Raw genomic sequence first — 20,011 nt, forward strand, 5'->3', positions numbered from 1 at the left:
CCCGGGACACCGTCTAGTCCCATTGATGCTGTGTTTTTTGCTTTGGAGAGGCCAGCTCTTACCTGAGCATCTGAGATGTCAGGGGGGCAGCACTCTGCTGGGATAGATATTTGCCCTTTTGGTGGGGAGGGGGTATGTATGTACATAATGTACTTGCACATATATACATTGGTGATATATATATATAATTTTGGTGATTGTGCGTATCTCAACATTTTCCTGAAGGGGTCATTTGGGTGACTATTTCATTTAGGGATATGTGTATAACATGTAGTAATGAAGATGTTGGTAGGGGAAATAATTCATTTGTGTACCAGGGAAGTGCCTGTGCATACATGCTCAGACTTCTGAAGATCGTAATACAGATACGGTGTAAGTATAGGTTATCTATAGCTCAGGTTTCAGTGATGATTATTATAATTTGTTGTTTATGTATCAAGATTTCAAGAAAAATGTATTATCTGTTAACAATATGCACATACTGCTTTGAGGAAAACTGATGGGTCTTATTGTAACCAGGGTGATGGTCAGATGTGATAACTGGAATTATTACTTTTGTGACTAATTCTTACATTGATGAACCACATAAGTTTGCCATATCTGCTTGTATTACTGCACTTCTGCTAATACTCAGTAGTTGGGCAGGTTTCCATGCTTTGTCAGTCATGGGTGGAAATTAGGTGGTAGGAGCAAGGGCTCAGTAACATCCAAGTGTTATACTATTTTGACTGCTTCTGAATGCTGTACATATTAAAAGATTTCAGTTTTGTTAGGACTCAGGTTATGGAAATTATGATGTTTTTCATATTTTGCTACATGACTTTGCAAAGCAGCATGCCAGTGTGCCAGGTAATACCTCATTTTTGAAGACAATATTGATAGTTCCAACATGGTAAAGTAATAGTGCCTGTATGTTGCACACATGTGCAGATATCAAAGTTTGTTTTGGATTTAGGTTATGGAAGTTATGATTTTTTTTCATATTTTGGTACATAACTTTGCAAGGGAGCATCAGAATGTGCTAAGTAATACCTCATTTTGAAGACTGCATTGCTGGTTCCAACATGGTAAAATAATGGTTCCTGTATGTTGTACACATGTGCAGACATCAAAGTTTGTTTTGGGCTTAGGTTATGGAAATTATGATTTTTTTTTCATATTTTGGTAAATAACTTTGCAAGGGAGCATCTGAATGTACCAAGTTAATACCTCATTTTGAAGACAGTATTGATGGTTCCAATATGGTAAAAGAATTGTGCCTGTATATTGTACACATGTGCAGATATCAAAGTTTGTTTCGGACTTCGGTTATGGAAATTATGTTTTTTTTATATTTTGCTAAATAATTTAGCAAGGGAGCATGTCAGTGTGCCAAGTAATACCTCATTTTGAAGACAGTGCTACTCCTTACAACATGGTAAAAGAACTGTGTCTGTGAACTGTACACATGTACAGATATCACAGTTTTAGTCTTGTATGATTATGAAAATTATACATTTACAATACTTCTCATTATTATGCCCATATCTTTGCAAGGGAGCATGGTGATCACACAAATGATGCATTATTTTGAAGCTGACATTCAGATGCACAACTTCTACACTGATATGTAGGCTCTGTCTGTTACAGGTGAAGAGATTTTATCCTTTATTTATTTATCAATTATGAGAAATAATATATTAATCATATTTCTGTGAATATCTCAAGAAAGGAGCATCACACAGTAATGGTTAAGGTATAATTTTAAAGCTGACCTTCATACTAACAAATTAAATTCAAAGTGTATGGGTCTGCATGGTACACTGACCATGATATTGTGCTTTACTTTTCCAAAAAGGTAAACAATATGCACAATATCAACATTCCTTGCCAAATATTTAATAATGACTTTCATATGCACTATCAACATTTACACTGTTGGAAAGGTCAGTGTCTGCTGAACAACTTTCGCGTTTACATTTTTAGTCTAGCTCTTATAGTTAAAGAGTTATGAACATTGGTTTTCTGTATTGTATTAGAAATGGATTTTCTGAAAATGAGCGCAGGCTGCACTGTTGTTCCTATGCTGGAATTAAGCAGGCAGCTTTTTCAGAGCTGTTCCGGAGTGAATGAGTTAAAGTATGGAGGGTTTCCCCAAAGGAAAAATCCTCTGAGGGAGAGGCTGAAGGAATGGAGTCCTCTGCATCAGAATCCTCAAAAGTGGAAAGGGGTTGCTACTCAATGCTAGAAGTCTAAACCTCAAAATGCACTCACTCGAGGCACTCCTTAAAATGTAGAACATTGACATCTGTGCAGTGACAGAGACCTGGTTCAAAGCTCCAGAGAGCACCCCTGCATTACCAGGCTTCAATTCATACCACACCCTTTCAGCCACCTAACCCAGAAAGAAGCACTAAAGGCGGAGGCGTGTCCATATTCATTAAGGATATCCACACCTCCAGGCTAGTTGCACAGCATAATGCATCCGAGATTATCCAAGTGCAACTAACTCTGGGCAAGACCGCAATCCAAATTGTAGCTTGCTACAGACCCCCCCACAATGCCCCAGGATTCACACTCCTCATTTCTTATTTCTTGATTCACTGGAAAGTATTAGGGTACAACCCAACACCCTAATAATGGGTGATTTCAACTACCCCACCATTAACTGGGAAAACTACTCATGTACCAACTCTTTTGCTCAACGTTTTCTAGAATTCATAAATTCCAACGCCTTGGATCAACTTATTCACACCCCCACCAGGGGCAGCAATATCCTAAACCTGGTCATTACCAACATGGGAAACCGGTGTTCCACACCAGAGGTCAAGTCCTCGTTGGTCAGATCCGACCACAAGCTTATCAGCCTAGACATCCACATCCCACCCCCAGCCCCAGTTAGGGAAACCACCGTAAAAACTTCTCAAAAGCCAACTTCACACTTCTTAAGACAGAAGTGGCAAACTTCATGACACCCATGCAGATGGACAACAGAGGTATGACTGCTGAATCCTACACAAATGTACTTTATAAGCACTTACACGAGTGCATGGATCATGCTATCCCTAATAGAACCAAGATGTTATCCTCCAAAAAAAGGAAGCCAATCTGGTGGTCCTCTGCCATAAACAAACTCTACAACAGAAGAAAGAAACTGTTGCAAAAAAGAGTAAAATCCCATGACTGGAGGAACTCCCTGGTCAACCTCAGTAAGAAGCTGAGATCCCTCATAAAATCCTCCAAAGCTAGTTACGAAAACAAAATTGCCACTGACTCTAAAGACAACCACAAAGCATTCTATAGCTATATCAGGAATCTAAATGGGAACACTCAGATCTGCTCTGAGTTACAGCATAATGGCACTAAATATACAGAACCAACTGATATTGCCAACATCCTAGCAGATAGGTTCAGTGCTAACTTTACCCCACTCTCACCCCCTAGAGGGCCCATCTCTATACCGGAAGAATGCAAAGTTCCTATAATCACGGCTGCACAGGTAAAAAACACACTGTCCAAAGCCAAGAACACAGCATCCATGGGACCTGACAATATCCAAGGCTGCGTTCTACATGAACTACAGAATGAACTGGCACCCTACCTAAGCACCATGTTCAATCATAGCCTCACCTCAAGCTTTGTACCACTGAATGGTGCACTGCGACAGTTATCCCACTCCACAAAGGGGAAGCCATGACAGACCCCGGGAACTACCGCCCCATTAGCCTGACGAGCCTGGTCTGCAAGGCCATGGAACGTATCATCATGGAACTCATAAACAAAGACATTGGTAATCTCCAAACTCTGGACCCTACTCAGTTTGGATTTGTAAAAGGCAGATCATGTCTCCTAAACCTGATTGACTTCTTTGAAGCAGTCACCAAAGCCATAGATGAGGGTAAAATGGTTCACACAGCTTATCTAAATCTCGCCAAGGCATTCGACACCATCCCCCACTCTGGAATTATAGATAAGCTCACTAAACTAGGTATAAATCCCTATGTCACAAGATGGGTTGCTAACTGGCTCACGGACAGAACCAACACTGTGAAAGTAGCGGATTCCAAACCCGACATCAGACCAGTGACAAGTGGAGTACCACAGGGTTCAGTCCTGGGTCCTCTCCTGTTTGGTATCTACTTCTCTGAAGTGCAGGCCAACACAGAAGGTCTTTGGCTAACAAAGTTTTCAGATGACTGCAAACTAGGAGCCATAATCAAAACTCCTAACGATGTGGACAAACTACAAAAGGGCCTCACTGAGACAGATACCTGGTGTCAAAGCCATGACCTGAAGCTCAATGCCAAAAAGTGTATTGTCATCCCCTTTGGTAAAAATTCTGTACCCATGAACTACCACATAGCTGGTAGTCTACTTAATGCCGAAAATGTGATAAGAGACCTTGGGACACAGGTGGACAGTAGTCTCTCCTTTGATAATCACATCGCCACAGTGGTCAGGAAATCCTTCTACGTGGCTCATCTCATCACAAAAGGATTCTCATCCAGAAAAAAAGAGGTCATTGTTCCCCTCTACTCATCACTCATTAGACCCATTATAGAGTACAACGCCCTTTTTGGTATGTACCTCACAAGACATCTACAACAACTGGAAAGACCACAGAAATACCTCACAAAGAGGATTACTGACCTCAAACTGATTCTCTATGCAAACAGTCTCAAAAAGCTACAGCTTTACTCCATCGTATATCCCCTACTCAGGGGCGATCTCTGCCTAACATACAAAGCTATGTCAAACCCAGAGCTATTGGACATGCTCCACTTAAAGAAATCCCAATCCCTCCGAGCTACACGCTCTAGGGACCTTAACCTTGTCACCACAATAAACAGAACATGCTGGAGGGATAGATTCCTGTCCCAGAGACTTCCCATACTATGGAACAGACTACCTATCTATGTCAAACAGAGCTCCTCATTAGCACTCTTCAAGAAAAATCTTGATGATTGGATGGGAAATGGGAAATTCACCCCGGGGATCACTTCTGTGGCTCTGCTCGACAGGGGCACAGGAAGATAATTTTCTTGGGTGGCGAAAGCCAGGGTACATTTTTTGGCTAGGCTTGTATGGGCCCTAGGACCGATAGCCTAGTACCTACCTATGAACCTATGAACCTATGTCTTCATAGTCAGATGCATCAGAGTCATCAGACTCTTGTTCAGATAAAACTACAGTGGACAAATCTCTTCATTTTGGAGGGGCTAGCTTGGCTTCCACTGATCAGCATGATAAGGTCTTCCACCATTTTAAGCATTTGAGACTGAGGGAAGGTAGCAGGCGCCTGAGAGTGGGTCATCAGTTTCTTGGGTGTAGTTCAAAACCTGGGCCTAAGAAACTCGGTCATTTTTGAAAGAACGGTAGTCGCGAAAGAAGACATCGGTTTGTGTGAGATTCGGTAGTGTGAAGGACTTCCTCGGAAGCCGGTGCCTGCTCAGCGGCTCCGGACCAATCCAAGGTAGAGATGACCGCAGGATCCTTAGTCGAAGAAGTGTTTTGCAGCATACTGGACTCTGAAAGGGTCTTGGTAGCGGTCTGTGAATCAACTCAAGTGGGCATCAAGGGCTGTGAAAGTGCCTCACTGAGTACTGGAGAACTGACGACTAGCTTAACGAAAGCATCGTCGGTAGGTTTGGACCTGTGCAGTCTGTCTCTGTCTTTATCTTTACGTTTTTTCAGAAGATCTATCAGATGGCTTACAGAAGCCATATTGGCATTCGAGGACTGTAAGCAAAAATATCTGGCTACAATAAGGGCCTGACGACGGAGAGTTCTGGCACTGAACAAAGCACAGAAGCGACAAAGGGGGACATCGTGGTTTGGGCCTAAACAAGTAATGCAGTAAGAGTGATAGTCTCTATGTGGTATTTGCTTTCCACAGGCAAGACAATTATTAACTTTTTCTGACATCGGTTAGTGCAAGAAAGAAGGATCCCCAATGGGATACTTAGCTTTAGAAGACTTCAACTTCAATTCGGTAGATACAACTCAGGTAGCGGATGACCGGCACTCGTGCGAACTGCTTTTGCATCGGGCTCCATGGCAAGAAAGATTGATGTAATGGCATCAGCTGCCTTACTTTAAACTCTTGACGACCTGATAACAGTCCTCAAACGACAGCAACCGACGCAGAAATACATCTCTGGTTTTCGGGCCAGCCGAGGGCTACCCTGGCAGGGAGACCCAAATGTGATGACTGCAACAGTGAAACACGAAGAATATCTTACCATTCCAGTTCAACAATTAAGCATCTGTCACTGGACTCTGTGATGGGCTAAGTTATCAAACGGTTCAATGCTCTGTGCACCCTAACAGAAAAATACAGGCATATAAACAGCTTTTTCACTCACCTTGTTGGACTCTGCAGCAAACCTGGTTGCCAGACTCACACTACTAACTGCAGACTACTTCCCCTGAAATTATAGCTTTACTGAGCAAAGAGGTCCTAATCTTACAGGTGAAATGGACTAATTATCCCATCTTTCTCCTGCAATACAAGGCTTGAGAAGCTACAGAATTAAATTTGTGATTTTGTGCAAACATTCACAAAACCACAGAACAGGTTGGCTATCACTGAAAGAAGTTTCTTCAATGCCTTTTTAAGGCTAGTTTTCAAAATATGGGATTAGAAGTTCCATCGAAGTACAGAGGGATTGCACACATCATTCTTGGGAAAACAAAGCATGGGTGCTGGAAAAGAGACTTCATTCAACAGTAAAGTCTCTGATTCATGACAAGCAAAGAGGATTCTATACTGGCTATGAAAAAGTGGATTGTTTCATTGCTGGCAATCTAGAATAATCTCGGAGTACAGCCAATACTTCTCCAGATTCAGAGGATTCAGTCAAGGTGGTCTGTGCAGCATTGTAAGGAATGCCGCACAGACACCTCCCACTGCAGGTACAGCTCATTGGAAGGAGGCCACAAGGCAAACCTAGGGCACAATGGGGGGATTACGTGCTTGACTTGCCTGGGACCACCCGGGGAGATCCTACAAGTTGAGCTGGTGATTGCTCTTGGGTCCTGCTCAGTTTGCAAATGTTATTTAGGAGATGGAAGGATGGAACTAAACTTCTGTCCATCCTTGTTCATACTACCTTTTGCTCTTCACAAATACTCTAAATATGCTTCCTCCTAAAACATCTTCCATTCCCAGAAATAAAAATGTACTCTTCCAGAATTTTTTTTCTTTTTGCCTAAACCAGGAAGAACTGTAAATCACCAGGTTCTGAGATTGTGAAGAGGATATCACGATAGATTATCAACTTCTGGGGGCCTCTATAGTCATATTACAAGCATACCCAGTATTTCTGAGGTTAGGCTTGAGAGGAACTGGAAGTAGTAGGTACAGCAGAATTTCCACACTCAGTGTAATAATGTATGCCAGGTACACCAATGCACAAAGAAAATACTAACATGGGGAAACACATTACATCCTAAAGTAATTAAAATATTTTATGCACCCCCCCCTCCCCTTCTGGTTCCTTCCCAAACAACTGATGTTATTCTGTCATCTCTGAACAACCTGCCTTAACTCAAAGAGCAGCTAAAGTGCTCTCTTCTAACAATCCTGGACACTCCCTTTTGCTGGAGTAGCCTTTCATCTTTTGAGGAGGTTCAGCCCTTCTTCATGCATTCTCTGAGGGGTGGCAATCACAGACCTTTAGCAAGTATATACAAGATGGACTGCATATGCTAGGCAGGGTTACTAAAACCAGAGGGAACAACACATAACATCATCAGTCATCTGATGTGAAAACTCCCCTGCCCTTCCCCCAAGATACACACTCTTGACCAAACTTATAACCGGTCAGACTAATGTCTGAACTCATCCCACTGATGGTAGAGTAGGGTGCCATGCCTCATAGTCAGTGATCCAACAAGGTATCATAGGACCATAGGAGGTTACTAGGCTAATGACTATAGAGCCTTTTTCAGCCTAGCCATTCATAAAGACTTGTATGTGTTAGTCACTGCTGAAGTAAAATAACAGACTCTGCTATAGAAGAGATTTCCAAAAACTCAAGCCTGGAAAGAGAAGCTGAACAAATGTTGCTGTATGAACAGTAATTGATGACAGGAGAAATAAATGGCAAAGACTGCTTTTTGAATGAAGACTGCTTTAGGGTAAAAGCACAAGCATGCCAACACTGGACCGAGGTTATGCAAAAAAGGGATTTAATTTATGGTGTACTTTATAGTAACAAAAGCATTACTGTATTCAATACATACCAATACAATAACAAAGTGTATGTACTCAAACATGGTACAACCTGCAAAAAACAAAAATATTTTCAAAAACAAATATGCCTTGTCATCAGAACTAATGTTTCTACTTCTCACTGTGTTATTCAAAGACAAGATTCCTTCTTGCTCGCATCTTACCTGCAGCTTGTGAAATAATAAGTTGGGATACTTTGATATTTTTCACCAACAGCCTTAGTTCATGCGCCCTTGGTGGTTTTGGAGGACAACTTGCTTGAGACGAGGTCTTGGCATTTTGCATAGTCTAAAAACAAAGGAAGCAAAGAAGCGTTTAACACAGGAGACCGCTATACTATTACTGTAGTAGACAATACAGCAGGTTTACCCCGGGTATCACTTCTGTGTCACTGTTAGACAGAGGCACAGTATACTAACCTCGAAAAAGGGCATAGCAAAATAAATTTAAAATGGGTGGCAAAAGCCAAACACATTCTGGCTAGGCTTATAAATGCCCTAGGGCAGATAGCCTAGTATGAACCTATGAACCTATTTAAAATAGGTACTTCTATTTTGACTTTCTAAAAGAAATTCCTAGGCAGATAAAAAGAAATGGAACTTACTGTGAAGCTCAAGGCTGAAATTTCTGTGAAATGTACAGAGAAAACTAAGGAGATGTTAAGGATCTCAAATTGAAAACACAGTTTGCACAAAACAAAATAAGCACGTTTCAGACATTAAACACCTGAACATTAAAATGGTTAGTACTTCACACTGTCATAATATCAAGATGTGAATTTACAGCAGGATAGTACAGTTTTGTACCTACCATAAATGTAGATGTCCGAACTGGATAGCATCTGCAGTCATAACAACTGGGTTGTCCTGTCGTCAGGCAGCCCTTCAGTCGGCCGGATTCCAAAGTCCGGGTCCGGCTTCGGCTGATGTCGCACTTCACCCGACGTCATCTCTGTTGGTCTTCGGGTATAAAAGCATCAGCCGACGCCATTTTCTTCAGTGTTTCTTGCCCCAGATGCCAGTAGCCCTCTTGAAGGCTTAAATTTGGTTAGATGCCAATGTTTCCAAAAAAGATAGAGGTAAACACAAAAATAAGCATGTATGTACATATATACAAACAAATACACCATAAGAGACTCCCCCACCAGCTAGCTATTAGGAGGGTAAACACCCTAGGAGTACCACAGAGGGGAAGGAGGGAGGGTAATCCTGACTGCAGATGCTATCCAGTTCGGACATCTACATTTATGGTAGGTACAAAACTGTACTATGTCCTTCATGGATGCATCTGCAGTCATAACAACTGGGTAGAATACCATAGCCAACTAGGGGAGGAGGATAAAAGTAGATTATGGTGTGTTTAGGATCCCTTGTAGTACAGCAGTGGCAAACCCTGCTCGGGATCTGGAATATAGAGGCAAATTATAATGCTCGGCAAATGTATGCACGGAGGTCCAAGTAGCCGCCTCAATAATGTCTTTGGTTGCCACTCCTCGTAAGAAGGCTGTGGTAGTGGCTGTTGCCCTTGTAGAATGAGGTCTTATGTTCTGTGGAATTGGTTTTCCATGGAAGGAGTAACAGAATCGTATGCAATTTCCTATCCATTTGGAGATTGTCTGTTTGGAAATAGCTTTTCCTTCCCTTCCTGTTGCATAGGCTACAAAAAGTTGGTCAGTCTTTCTGCTATTTTTGTTCTGTCCAAGTAGTAGCGTAGCTGTCTATGTACATCCAAGGTATGCAGTATTCTTTCCCTCTGTTTTGTGGGTTGGGAAAGAAGGTAGGTAGGTGGATTGCCTGGTTTAAAGACACTCTGGATACCACCTTGGGCATAAATGTAGGATTAGTCCTCATGGACACTCTATCTTGGTGGAAGATTAGGAAGGGTTGCACTGCCATTAAGGCCTGTAGTTCTGAAACCCTCCTTGCTGAAGTAATTGCCAGTAGGAAAGCAGTTTTCCATGACAGGTGTTGTAGGTCTGCTGTTGCTGCTGGTTCAAAGGGTGATAGTGTCAACTTTTCTAGCACAAAGTTTAAGTCCCAAGCTGGTAATGGTGGTTTCCTTGGAGGTTTTACATTCTTGATTCCTCTGAGGAACTGCCTGAGCAAAGGGTGCGAAATAACAGGTGGATCAAAGCTGTATTCTGCTGAAATAGCTGATGCATGTATCTTGATGGAGGAGTAGGACAGGCCTGAATGAAGAAGTTCGGCCAGATACTCCAGAATGTTAGGCATATCTATGTTTGACACATCTTTTCCTCTTTCCGTACTCCAAATGACAAACTTTTTCCATTTTCCAGCATAGTTCCTTCTTGTTGAAGGTCTGCGTGCTTCAAGAATAATGTCTTTAACTCTTTGGGAGAGTTCTGGATTAGCTGCTGCTATGTGATGTTCCATGCAGTCAGTTGCAACGTTTTTAGGTTTGGATGTATGATGCTGTAGTTGTTCTGAGTTAACATCAGAGGCATCAGGGGTATTGGCCACATATTGTTCCGAGACATGCTCCTCAGCAGTGGGTACCAGTGTTGTCTTGGCCAGTTTGGAGCTATCAGGATTATCCTTGGGCGTTCTTCCTTGATTTTTAGTAGTACTTTGTGTATCAAAGGAAGAGGTGGGAATGCATATGCTGCTAGGCCTTTCCAGCTGAAGGAGAGCGAATCCACTTTCCATGCTAGCGGGTGGAATGTCCTTATGCAAAATTTTTTGAGCTGGTGATTGAGAGGTGATGCGAATAGGTCTATCTGAGGCATTCCCCATTTCTTTGAGATGGTCTTGGAGATGTCCGGGTGCAGCTTCCATTCGTGGGCATCCGATGTGGTTCTGCTTAATATGTCTGCTAGAGTATTTTCTTTTCCCGGTACAAATATTGCCTGTAACTGGATGTTGTAGCTGAGTGCCAGGGTCCACAGCTCCAAAGTCATTCTGCATAGGGGGTATGAATGAGTGCCTCCCTGTTTGTTGATGTACCACATGACTGTGGTGTTGTCTGTCCTTATCATCAACTGGCCCTCTTTGAGAAATGGTTTGAACTTTTGGATTGCCAGTTTTACTGCCAGCATTTCTTTTAGGTTGATGTGCAGGTGAAGTTGATCCTGTGTCCACAATCCTTGCACACATTTGTCCAGCATGTGGGCCCCCCATCCTAGGTCTGAAGCGTCTGTTGTGATGGTCTGGCTTGCTTGACATCTGCGAAAGGGTAGGCCTGGGTTTGACTGGCATGCCTGAGCCCACCATAGGAACTCCTGTTTTAAGCATGGAATTAGTGGGATTTCTGTTTCTAGGCTGTGTCTGTGTTGGGACCATAAATTCTTTAGGTACCACTGTAGTTTTCTCATATGTAGTCTGGCAAATGGGACCAAGATTATGCATGATGCCATGAAGCCCAAGGCCTGCAGTACTTTTCTTGCTGTTAACTTGTTCAGTTTTGTTAGTGCCAAGAAGTAAAGAGGGAGTTCTTTTGTTTTCTGTAGTCAGGAATGCCATTTGTTTTACTGTGTCCAATTCAGCCCAAGAATGTCCTTGTTTGGGATGGTATCAGCCTTGACTTTTGTAAATTGACTGTGTATCCCAGTGCTTGTAGCAAGTAAATGACCCTTTGTAAATCTGTTGTCAGCTTGCTTTTGTTGTCCCCTTGTAGCAGGCAGTCGTCCAGGTATGGGTAAATTTGAATTCCTGTAGTCTGCAATGGGCGATTACTGATGCCAGGCATTTTGTGAATACTCTGGGCGCAGTAGATAAGCCAAAGGGCAATGCTGAGAATTGATAGTGCTCTGATCCTGCAAGAAATCTGAGGTATCTTCTGCAGATTGGTCGAATGGGGACGTGCAGGTATGCCTCCTTGAGATCTAGAGTTACCAGCCAAGACTCCTTGCCCAGCATGGGAAGAAGTTGCTGTAGGGTCAGCATTTTGAATTTTGGGACAATGATGTATGTATTTAAGGTGGACAGGTCGAGAATTGGTCTCCAACTTTTTCCCTTTCTTGGAACTAGGAATAGTCTGGAGTAGACCCCCTTTCCTTGCTCTGCTGTCGGCACTCTTTCCACAGCTCTCATGTTTGCTAACTCCATTATCTGGTGTAGAGCCTCTGTTTTTTGATTTGGAGGTAGATTTGGCATTCCTCTTTTGACTGGTAAAGTGTGGAAGTGAAACCGGTAACCTTGATCTATGGTTTGTAAAATCCACTTGTCTTTTGTTATGTAGTGCCAGTTCTTTGAAAATAAGGTTAACTTTCCGCCTAGAGGAGCTGCTATTTGTTCCCTGGTAGGCGGATTTAGGGTTAAGTCACTGTGGTTGTGCTGATGTAGTGGCAGTGGTTGTGTCTGTGCCTCTGTTGTTACCTTGCCACTGTCGACCTCTGTAGGCACCTCCTCTGGATTGGTTTCTGCCTCTGGAGCGTCTATTCCTGCCCCTTTGAAATTTTGTGGAGTCAGGAAAGGACCAATTTTTGGCAGGCCAGTTCCTGCTAAACCTTGGGGGTTGAACCTGCAAGAAATCTTTAACAGTTTGAACAGATTTTGCCTTTTCTTCCATTTTCTTCATAACCTGCTGGGCAGGTGTACCAAACAAACTTGTCTTATCCATAGGAGCATCTAGCAACTTAGCTTTAACATGATCCGGTAAAGCTTGCTCCTTTAGCCATGCATGCCTTCTTATCACTGTGCCAGTCATGGCTGATCTAAATGAAGCCTCCAGTGCATCATAGCCACATTTTAAGGAATGGTTGCTAACCTGTTGTATGTTATTTACCATTTCTAATACATATTTCTTATCAAGAGATTCATCAGTGGTTAGTTTTTAGTTAACTGATCAAGCATAAACTCTTGGTATTGTATCATGTGAAACTGACAGTTTAAAGCTCTAGCTGAGAGAGTAGCTGAAGTGTAGACCTTTTTACCCCATCTGTCTAATGACCTTGCTTCCCTTTCAGAAGGAATAGGGTTTTTAGCTGTGGTCGTGGCTACTGCCTTGGGACCCTGGGATATAGTTTCTGGGTCTGCAAGTGGGGCCTTGTAAAGGTGGTGATGAGTATCTGGCACCCTGTAAAATCTGTCTGGTTTGGCAGGGGCTGGGGTAAAGAATCTGGAGCGGAGCAGACATCATTGAAAGCATCATCCACCACAGAGAGAACAGGAGGTATAGCTAAGGGCCTGTGCTGTGGGAGGTGCAGAAAGGTCCTAAGTCTTTTTCTGGAGTCTGAAAAATCCTGTTGCTGCCATTGGAACTGCTCTCGCATGGCATGTAAGGTTTCCCCAAAGGAGAATTCTTCTGGTGGGGAAGCAGCTGGAATGGATTCTTCAGCATCAGAATCTTCAAAATTGGAGAAAGGAGCCTCTGGCTGGTCAGTTATGTCTGATTCATCAGCAGAATCATCAGAGGACACTGGCTCAGGGGGCTCTGCCCTAGGTCTCTTCTCTGGGGGCTGAGAGGCCCTGTCTGGGTGAGATTGAGATCCTCTAATTAATGAAATTAAATCTTCTGCCAAAGTAAGCATTTGAGAACTAGAAGAGGGCCTGGTTGTGGGGGGGTTTAACAGGCACTGTTTTAGTAGTCTTGGCTGCTTTAGCCCTGGCGAAGGCCTTAATGGACATGGCTGCTGGAGGCCTAGCAGCACCACGTGCTGGGGTAGAGACATCCAAGGGAATGGTGTCTGATAAGTCAATGGCAACCACCGTAGTGGATAAAATTTCTGAGGGCGATTCAAGAGTTGTAGCAGGGGCCTCAGTTGTAGAGATAGGTTCAGCTGTACTTTGATTAGTTTTCTCGGTTTCGGCCGAAACCGAGACACTCGCGGTTTGCTTAACCATGGTTTCGGCCGAAACCGCGGACCGCAAGTGTCGGTCTTTATCTTTGCGTTTTTTGGCAGATTGGGTAGTCGGAGGATCCGACGGCATAATGTACGCAAAATCAGAACCGAAAAACTGTTCTGCAAACTCCGACCGACGCCTAAGCGTTCGTCGGTTGAAAGAAGCACAGGCGAACAGGCTGCTACGTCGTGGCTGGGCCTAAACAAGGCAGACAATAAGAGTGGAAATCTTTATGAGGTATTTGTTACCCACAGGTTAAACAATTATTAACTTTTTCTGACATCGGCTGAGGCAAGAAAGAGTCCCCAACGGGTACTTAGCTTTAGAAGTCTTCAAGTAGTATTCGGTAGAAGTAATCTCTGGATCCGACCGACCGGCACTTGCGAACAGCTTCTGCTTGGCGCACGGCAAGAAAGACTGAAGAAAATGGCGTCGGCTGATGCTTTTATACCGAAGACCAACAGAGATGGCGTCGGGTGAAGTGCGACATCAGCGAAGCGGACCCGGACTTTGGAATCCGGCCGACTGAAGGGCTGCCTGACGACAGGACAACCCAGTTGTTATGACTGCAGATGCATCCATGAAGGACATCTGCCACTTGCTTAAACATCATGTCTAAAGGCGCAAAACTAAATTTTCTTTTCACACACACAAAAAAACATTGACATAAATGTTTATGCATGCAAACACTTTTCTGCGTAAAAAGAAACACTTGTTTTGCAGACTTTAGAAAAATTATAAAGTTTTAAAGACATTTTCCAAACATTGAAGACTAAACATATGGAGACATGTTTACAGCCTAAGTATTAATGGCTGGGTGGGAGGGGGTTACGTCACACTGGGTTCCAGCTCTAATTATGCTGGATTAATGTAAATAAGTAATTGTGTATTAGTTAAGCAATTACCAAATTGATAGACATAAAAGTCTTTTTAAAATGGTGGATTACACAAAATAAGCAGGCAGTACAACTAAAAAGAACGAGTCCTGCCATTCAAAACAAACACTCCCTACAGACACACACAAAGGGGTGCAGTATTGTCTTGTAAGTCATCAAACAGAAGAATCCAGCACAAGAACAACAAAGGCAAAATAAATAATAAATATAAATATATATATATATATATATATATATATATATATATATATATATATATATATATATATATATATATATATGCTATCATAATCTGCCAAAAGATGAGCTAGAATGCTCCCTTCACAGGAAATATATCTTTATTTAAACATGACATCTATGGAAAAAAAGTGTCCTGAAATACTAATCTCTTAACAATCTTCACAGGTAATCTTTAGATGCACTGAACTGCTTATTAAATTTGTCTTATCAGAGAACAAAACTATCACAGAAGTCAACACTGCTGCAACGGTGCAGTTTACCAACATCATAATTTTAAACATGGGAACCTGAGTAAAATGAGGACCCAAACGAGTTTTATACAATTAAGGTAACATCCAAGAACTAATAACACATTCTTCTTTCAGATGTAACTGCAGACATGTTAAAACTTGTAATAAGGAAAGTCAGTCTGGACTCGGATAACATTTCCAACTCTATACACAAAGAAACCATGGTCATGTGTATTAAGTAGAATCAAGGTTTCACACAAATTCCGTACAGTATCACCACAGCACGTGTGATAAGACAGTTTTGTAGGGTTCTCGGCACTGTGGTCAGTATCAGATACACCACTATGGCACATCACTACAGCCCAATATAAGCAACATGATAGCTTAGTGGCCAAGATCTCGGTCTCACAATCCCTGCATCTATGGTTTAATCCTAATCTTCAGTCATTGTCTGTCTGGAGTCTGCATGGGTTTTCTCCAAGTACTCTGCTTTGTCTTAAACTCCAAACAAGAAGATAGTTGACTGGCTACTCTAAACTCTTTATATGTATATGTGTGTGTGTGTGTGTGTGTGTGTGTGTGTATATACATACATATATATATATATATATATATATATATATATATTTGTGTGTCTTTCGGCTTTTCCCGGTTAGGGGTCGCCACAGTGGAACTCCGGTCTGGTAATGATTGGTAGTTGATTTTTACGTGCCGAGTTACCAGCCCTGACGCACAACCTTCAACGAAGGTACGCCCATTCACACGTCTCCACACAGAAGACGCTCTAGCTGAGAATCGAACCGGACAACGTCTTACTGTGATTCGACAATGCTACTGCAGCACCACCACCGTGGGTGTATATATATATATATATATATATATATATATATAGGTTCATGTCTATCGATCGACAACTCACTATATCGACATCCACTTCACCGACATCTGAAATACTCGACACCGCAAATCACGGACATTTAACAGGTAAGAGATTTAAATTCGCTAATCATGCCTACCATGTTTTAGTAAGTATGGCAGTGTTATGCATGTCTGGTAGACATGATTAGCTAAATTTAAATCTCTTACCTGTTAAATGTCCGTGATTTGCGGTGTTGAGTATTTCAGATGTCGGTGAAGTGGATGTCGATATAGTGAGTTGTCGATCGATAAACATGAACCCATATATATATATATATATATATATATATATATATATATATATATATATATGAAGAAAAACAAAACCGAATAAGACTAGGAAGAAATAAACTTATACTACTGAAAACTTCCGAACTGTTAAAAACAAAAACAGAATTCCAATGAATAGACGCTGAGCCAGAACTGTTATTTGCTGAGTGCTTTCGTTCGCTTTATTGGTAACAATCGAACTTCATCAGAGCAAAATGTAATGCAAATGCATTACATTTTGCTCTGATGAAGTTCGATTGTTACCAATAAAGCGAACAAAAGCGCTCAGCAAATAACAGTTCTGGCTCAGCGTCTATTCATTGGAATTCTGTTTTTGTTTTTAACAGTTCGGAAGTTTTCAGTAGTATATATATATATATATATATATATATATATATATATATATATATATATATGTGGCCTGGGTCATGGTTGACAAGGGAAAGGATTGGCCAGTTTACTTAACAAGGGCATAGAAAGAGAATTCCACTTTATAAATTGGCACCAAATGCATGTTTGCATGTATATATGTATATAGGTATGTACACATGATATGATAAGAAACACTGCATTTGACAAAGGTGCAGCCAGACACACTGCTGGTGCAGAAATCAAGTCAGACTATATACCACGTCCCAAAAGATGTATACAAACAAAGCTGAAATGTAATGTACAGGAGGCCAGCAAGATGATGGGAAACAGAATGGGGGCATAAAACACAAGAGACAAATGAAAAAGATGAATGAGTACACAACAGGACTTGGCAGAGAGTCAGCAACATAAATTAAGCAAACAAAATCAAAACAGGGCAAGCAGTATAAGGCAATAGCAAATAAAGATAAAGTGCACAGTTACACGGGTTTCTTTTTTTTAGTATTTTATAACAAGCAACAAAGATACTACACTAAGCAGTGAAGAAGAATACTGAGCACATGAAGAGGAAAGTATGCCTAGGGCACACAAGCAATGATGTAAACAGACACCTAAAATGGTAGGGGTGCAGATTAAGTAAATACAAACTCATATAAGTTAACCCTTCTTTTTTTCCAGTTGTACTGAGCTCTGTTTTTGCTACGGCCTTCACTAAATGCCTGTCCAAGTCTTCTACCTATGCTACACATACTGCAGCAGAGTGCACGACAACGACATAAGGTTTCATGCAAGGCAGTACTCATCTGCTCCTGACATTTCACAGCAGCTGCTACTGCAACCAAGCAATCCACAGCCTACCGGTCTCATGCTATAATCTCATCTTGTGGCAGATGGAGCTGCTGTTTCTATACGTACTACTATGCTATCTTACTGTTCCTGAGGAAGCATCATCACTGTGGGCCAGTGTGCATATGTACAAAAGTTCTTGCAACCCCCCTCCCCAACACACACACACACACACACACACACACACACACACACACACACACACACACACACACACACACAGACACACAGACACACAGACACAGACACTTTCTCTGTTGCCTGGGAAGACAGCACCATCAACAGATAAAGATAGAGCAGAGCTACACTAGATGATGAAGCTGGACATCAGACTGATAGCCATTAGTAGAGGACACACTCACCCTGTTGTCAGTGTAGCCATTCATGGCACAATCAGAATAGCTTTTGATTTTCCTCTCACTCTTCAGCATCTATAAAATTAAGAAATATGAATAGTAATGTAGAACACACAGATTTATAACAGTAGCAGTAATACAGAGATCACACTGACACAGTTAGCAGTTGCAACATATTCAGCCCATAACAACAAGAAAGTACAGTTGTGTCAGGAACTCAACATTAAGAAGTTTCACTGTTGTAGTATTAACTCTTTGGATTTCCTGCCAACAGGAAGCCTGTGAATGACCAGTCTTCCAAAGCTCTTCCCTCCTCCAAGCTTCAGCTGACACCTTCCTCTTGGAATAAGTACACAGGTAAGTACAAAGGGCAGTACACAGGTAAGTACAAAGGGTGCATCAGCCACTGTCATCTTTGGATCTTTCTTGTACCAGCCGAACCAGGTGAGAAGACCTTGAACCCCAGAAGATGGTGGATGAGGTGGTATCTCCAACATCAGGGAGGTCCATCCCAAGATACCCCAATCTCGATGATCATGAGAGGGCTCATAAAATAAGGGTGAGTGTCTGGTTTTATAGATACCTGGGAGAGAGTGAAGGAATAAGGTTGCCTCCCCAACTCCATGAGAAAGAAGGAGAGAAGGAGAGAAGGAGGAGGATGACAGGAAGGCGCTTCGACTACAACAGAAAAAGTACGCAAACATTTACATTTACGGTTTAGTTTCTAACACAACTGTACTATGTTGACTGTAGAATTCACTGTTGCAGTCTTTACCCTTGGAAAAATTCCCAAAGCAATGAAGGAAGGGCGAGGTCAATAAACTATATGGAGACTAATTAGTGCAGGATAACACAAGTAAATCCTGCACCTGCTCTTCCTCTGGATGCAGCTCCTACATTGTAGTGTTTGGAGAAGGTAAGTACTACTTCTAGGATTACTTTGGTGGAAACTCCCCTAAAGGAAAGCTGTAGTGGCAGTCACATCTCTTGTGAAGTGTGGTCTAATATGGCTGCATAATTATTTTTTGTGGTGCTGATAAAAATATGCATTTCCTATGCCAAATGTGCTTTATCAGGTTACCCTCCTTCTCTTTTGCAAGACAGAAAAATAGCTAGTTGATTTTCCTGAATTCTTTTGTTCTTTCCAAGTAAAATCTCAGCTGCCTTTGCATACAGAGGGAATGCAGGGTTCTCTCTCCTGAATTTTGGGGTGAGGAAAACACTGGAAGCTGAATAGTCTGACTCAAGGTCGATTTAGTAACCACCTTAGACATAAAGAAGGGCTGGTATGCAAGACCATTCTATCTTGATGAAACATTAAGATGGTTTCTTTGCAGGTAAATGCTTGCAGTTCTGAAATATGTCTATCTGAGGTGACTGACACAACAAAGAGTGTTTTCTAAGCAAGAAAGAAACTGGATATGGCAAAATCCCACTGGTTCAAATGGGGGCGATGTTAGATTCTCCACTACACAGTTAAGGTCTCATGGTACACGCAAATGTCTCTTGGGTGGGATAAGATGAATTACACCTCCACAGGAATTGCTTGCCTGCAGATCTAGAATAAAAAAGGGGGGATCCCCAAGTTTGCAACAACTATTAAGGCTGTAAAAGCTATGCCTGATTTGTAGAGGTTTGATAGGTATCCAGGACCAATGCCACCTTAGCCTTTCTGAGTCAAGGTCCTTGGAATGGAACCAGGAGGAGAACCTTTTCTATTTTGCTAGGTATGATTTTCTTGTACTGTGCTTCCTAGCTTCCTTCAAAAATTGTAGCTCATCCTCTATCTACACTTGCCTTGGATTAGTGCAACCTCATTCAGGCTGTCAGCCTCAGTGTGTCCAGGTTGGGGTGTAACAGGGACCAC

At 42.0% G+C, this 20,011-nt stretch overlaps 1 protein-coding gene across 2 annotated transcripts in view; it reads right to left on the minus strand.

Annotated features, from left to right (window-relative positions):
* Positions 1-20,011, minus strand: part of C2CD2 (C2 calcium dependent domain containing 2) — a 1,081,249-nt gene that overhangs the window by 523,080 nt on the left and 538,158 nt on the right. Inside the window, exons 6-7 of one of the 2 annotated variants that reach the window (XM_044071129.1) lie at positions 18,151-18,219; positions 8,380-8,503 (exon numbers count right to left, since the gene is read on the minus strand). In XM_044071129.1, the coding sequence (XP_043927064.1) occupies positions 8,380-8,503; positions 18,151-18,219 (193 nt within the window). The remainder of the gene's footprint in view (positions 1-8,379; positions 8,504-18,150; positions 18,220-20,011) is intronic. The other variant, XM_044071130.1, reaches the window with a different exon arrangement.

Source organism: Protopterus annectens, chromosome 5.part0 (assembly GCF_019279795.1).
Source record: "Protopterus annectens isolate FY-2018-M chromosome 5.part0, PAN1.0, whole genome shotgun sequence".
Taxonomy (NCBI): domain Eukaryota; kingdom Metazoa; phylum Chordata; order Ceratodontiformes; family Protopteridae; genus Protopterus; species Protopterus annectens.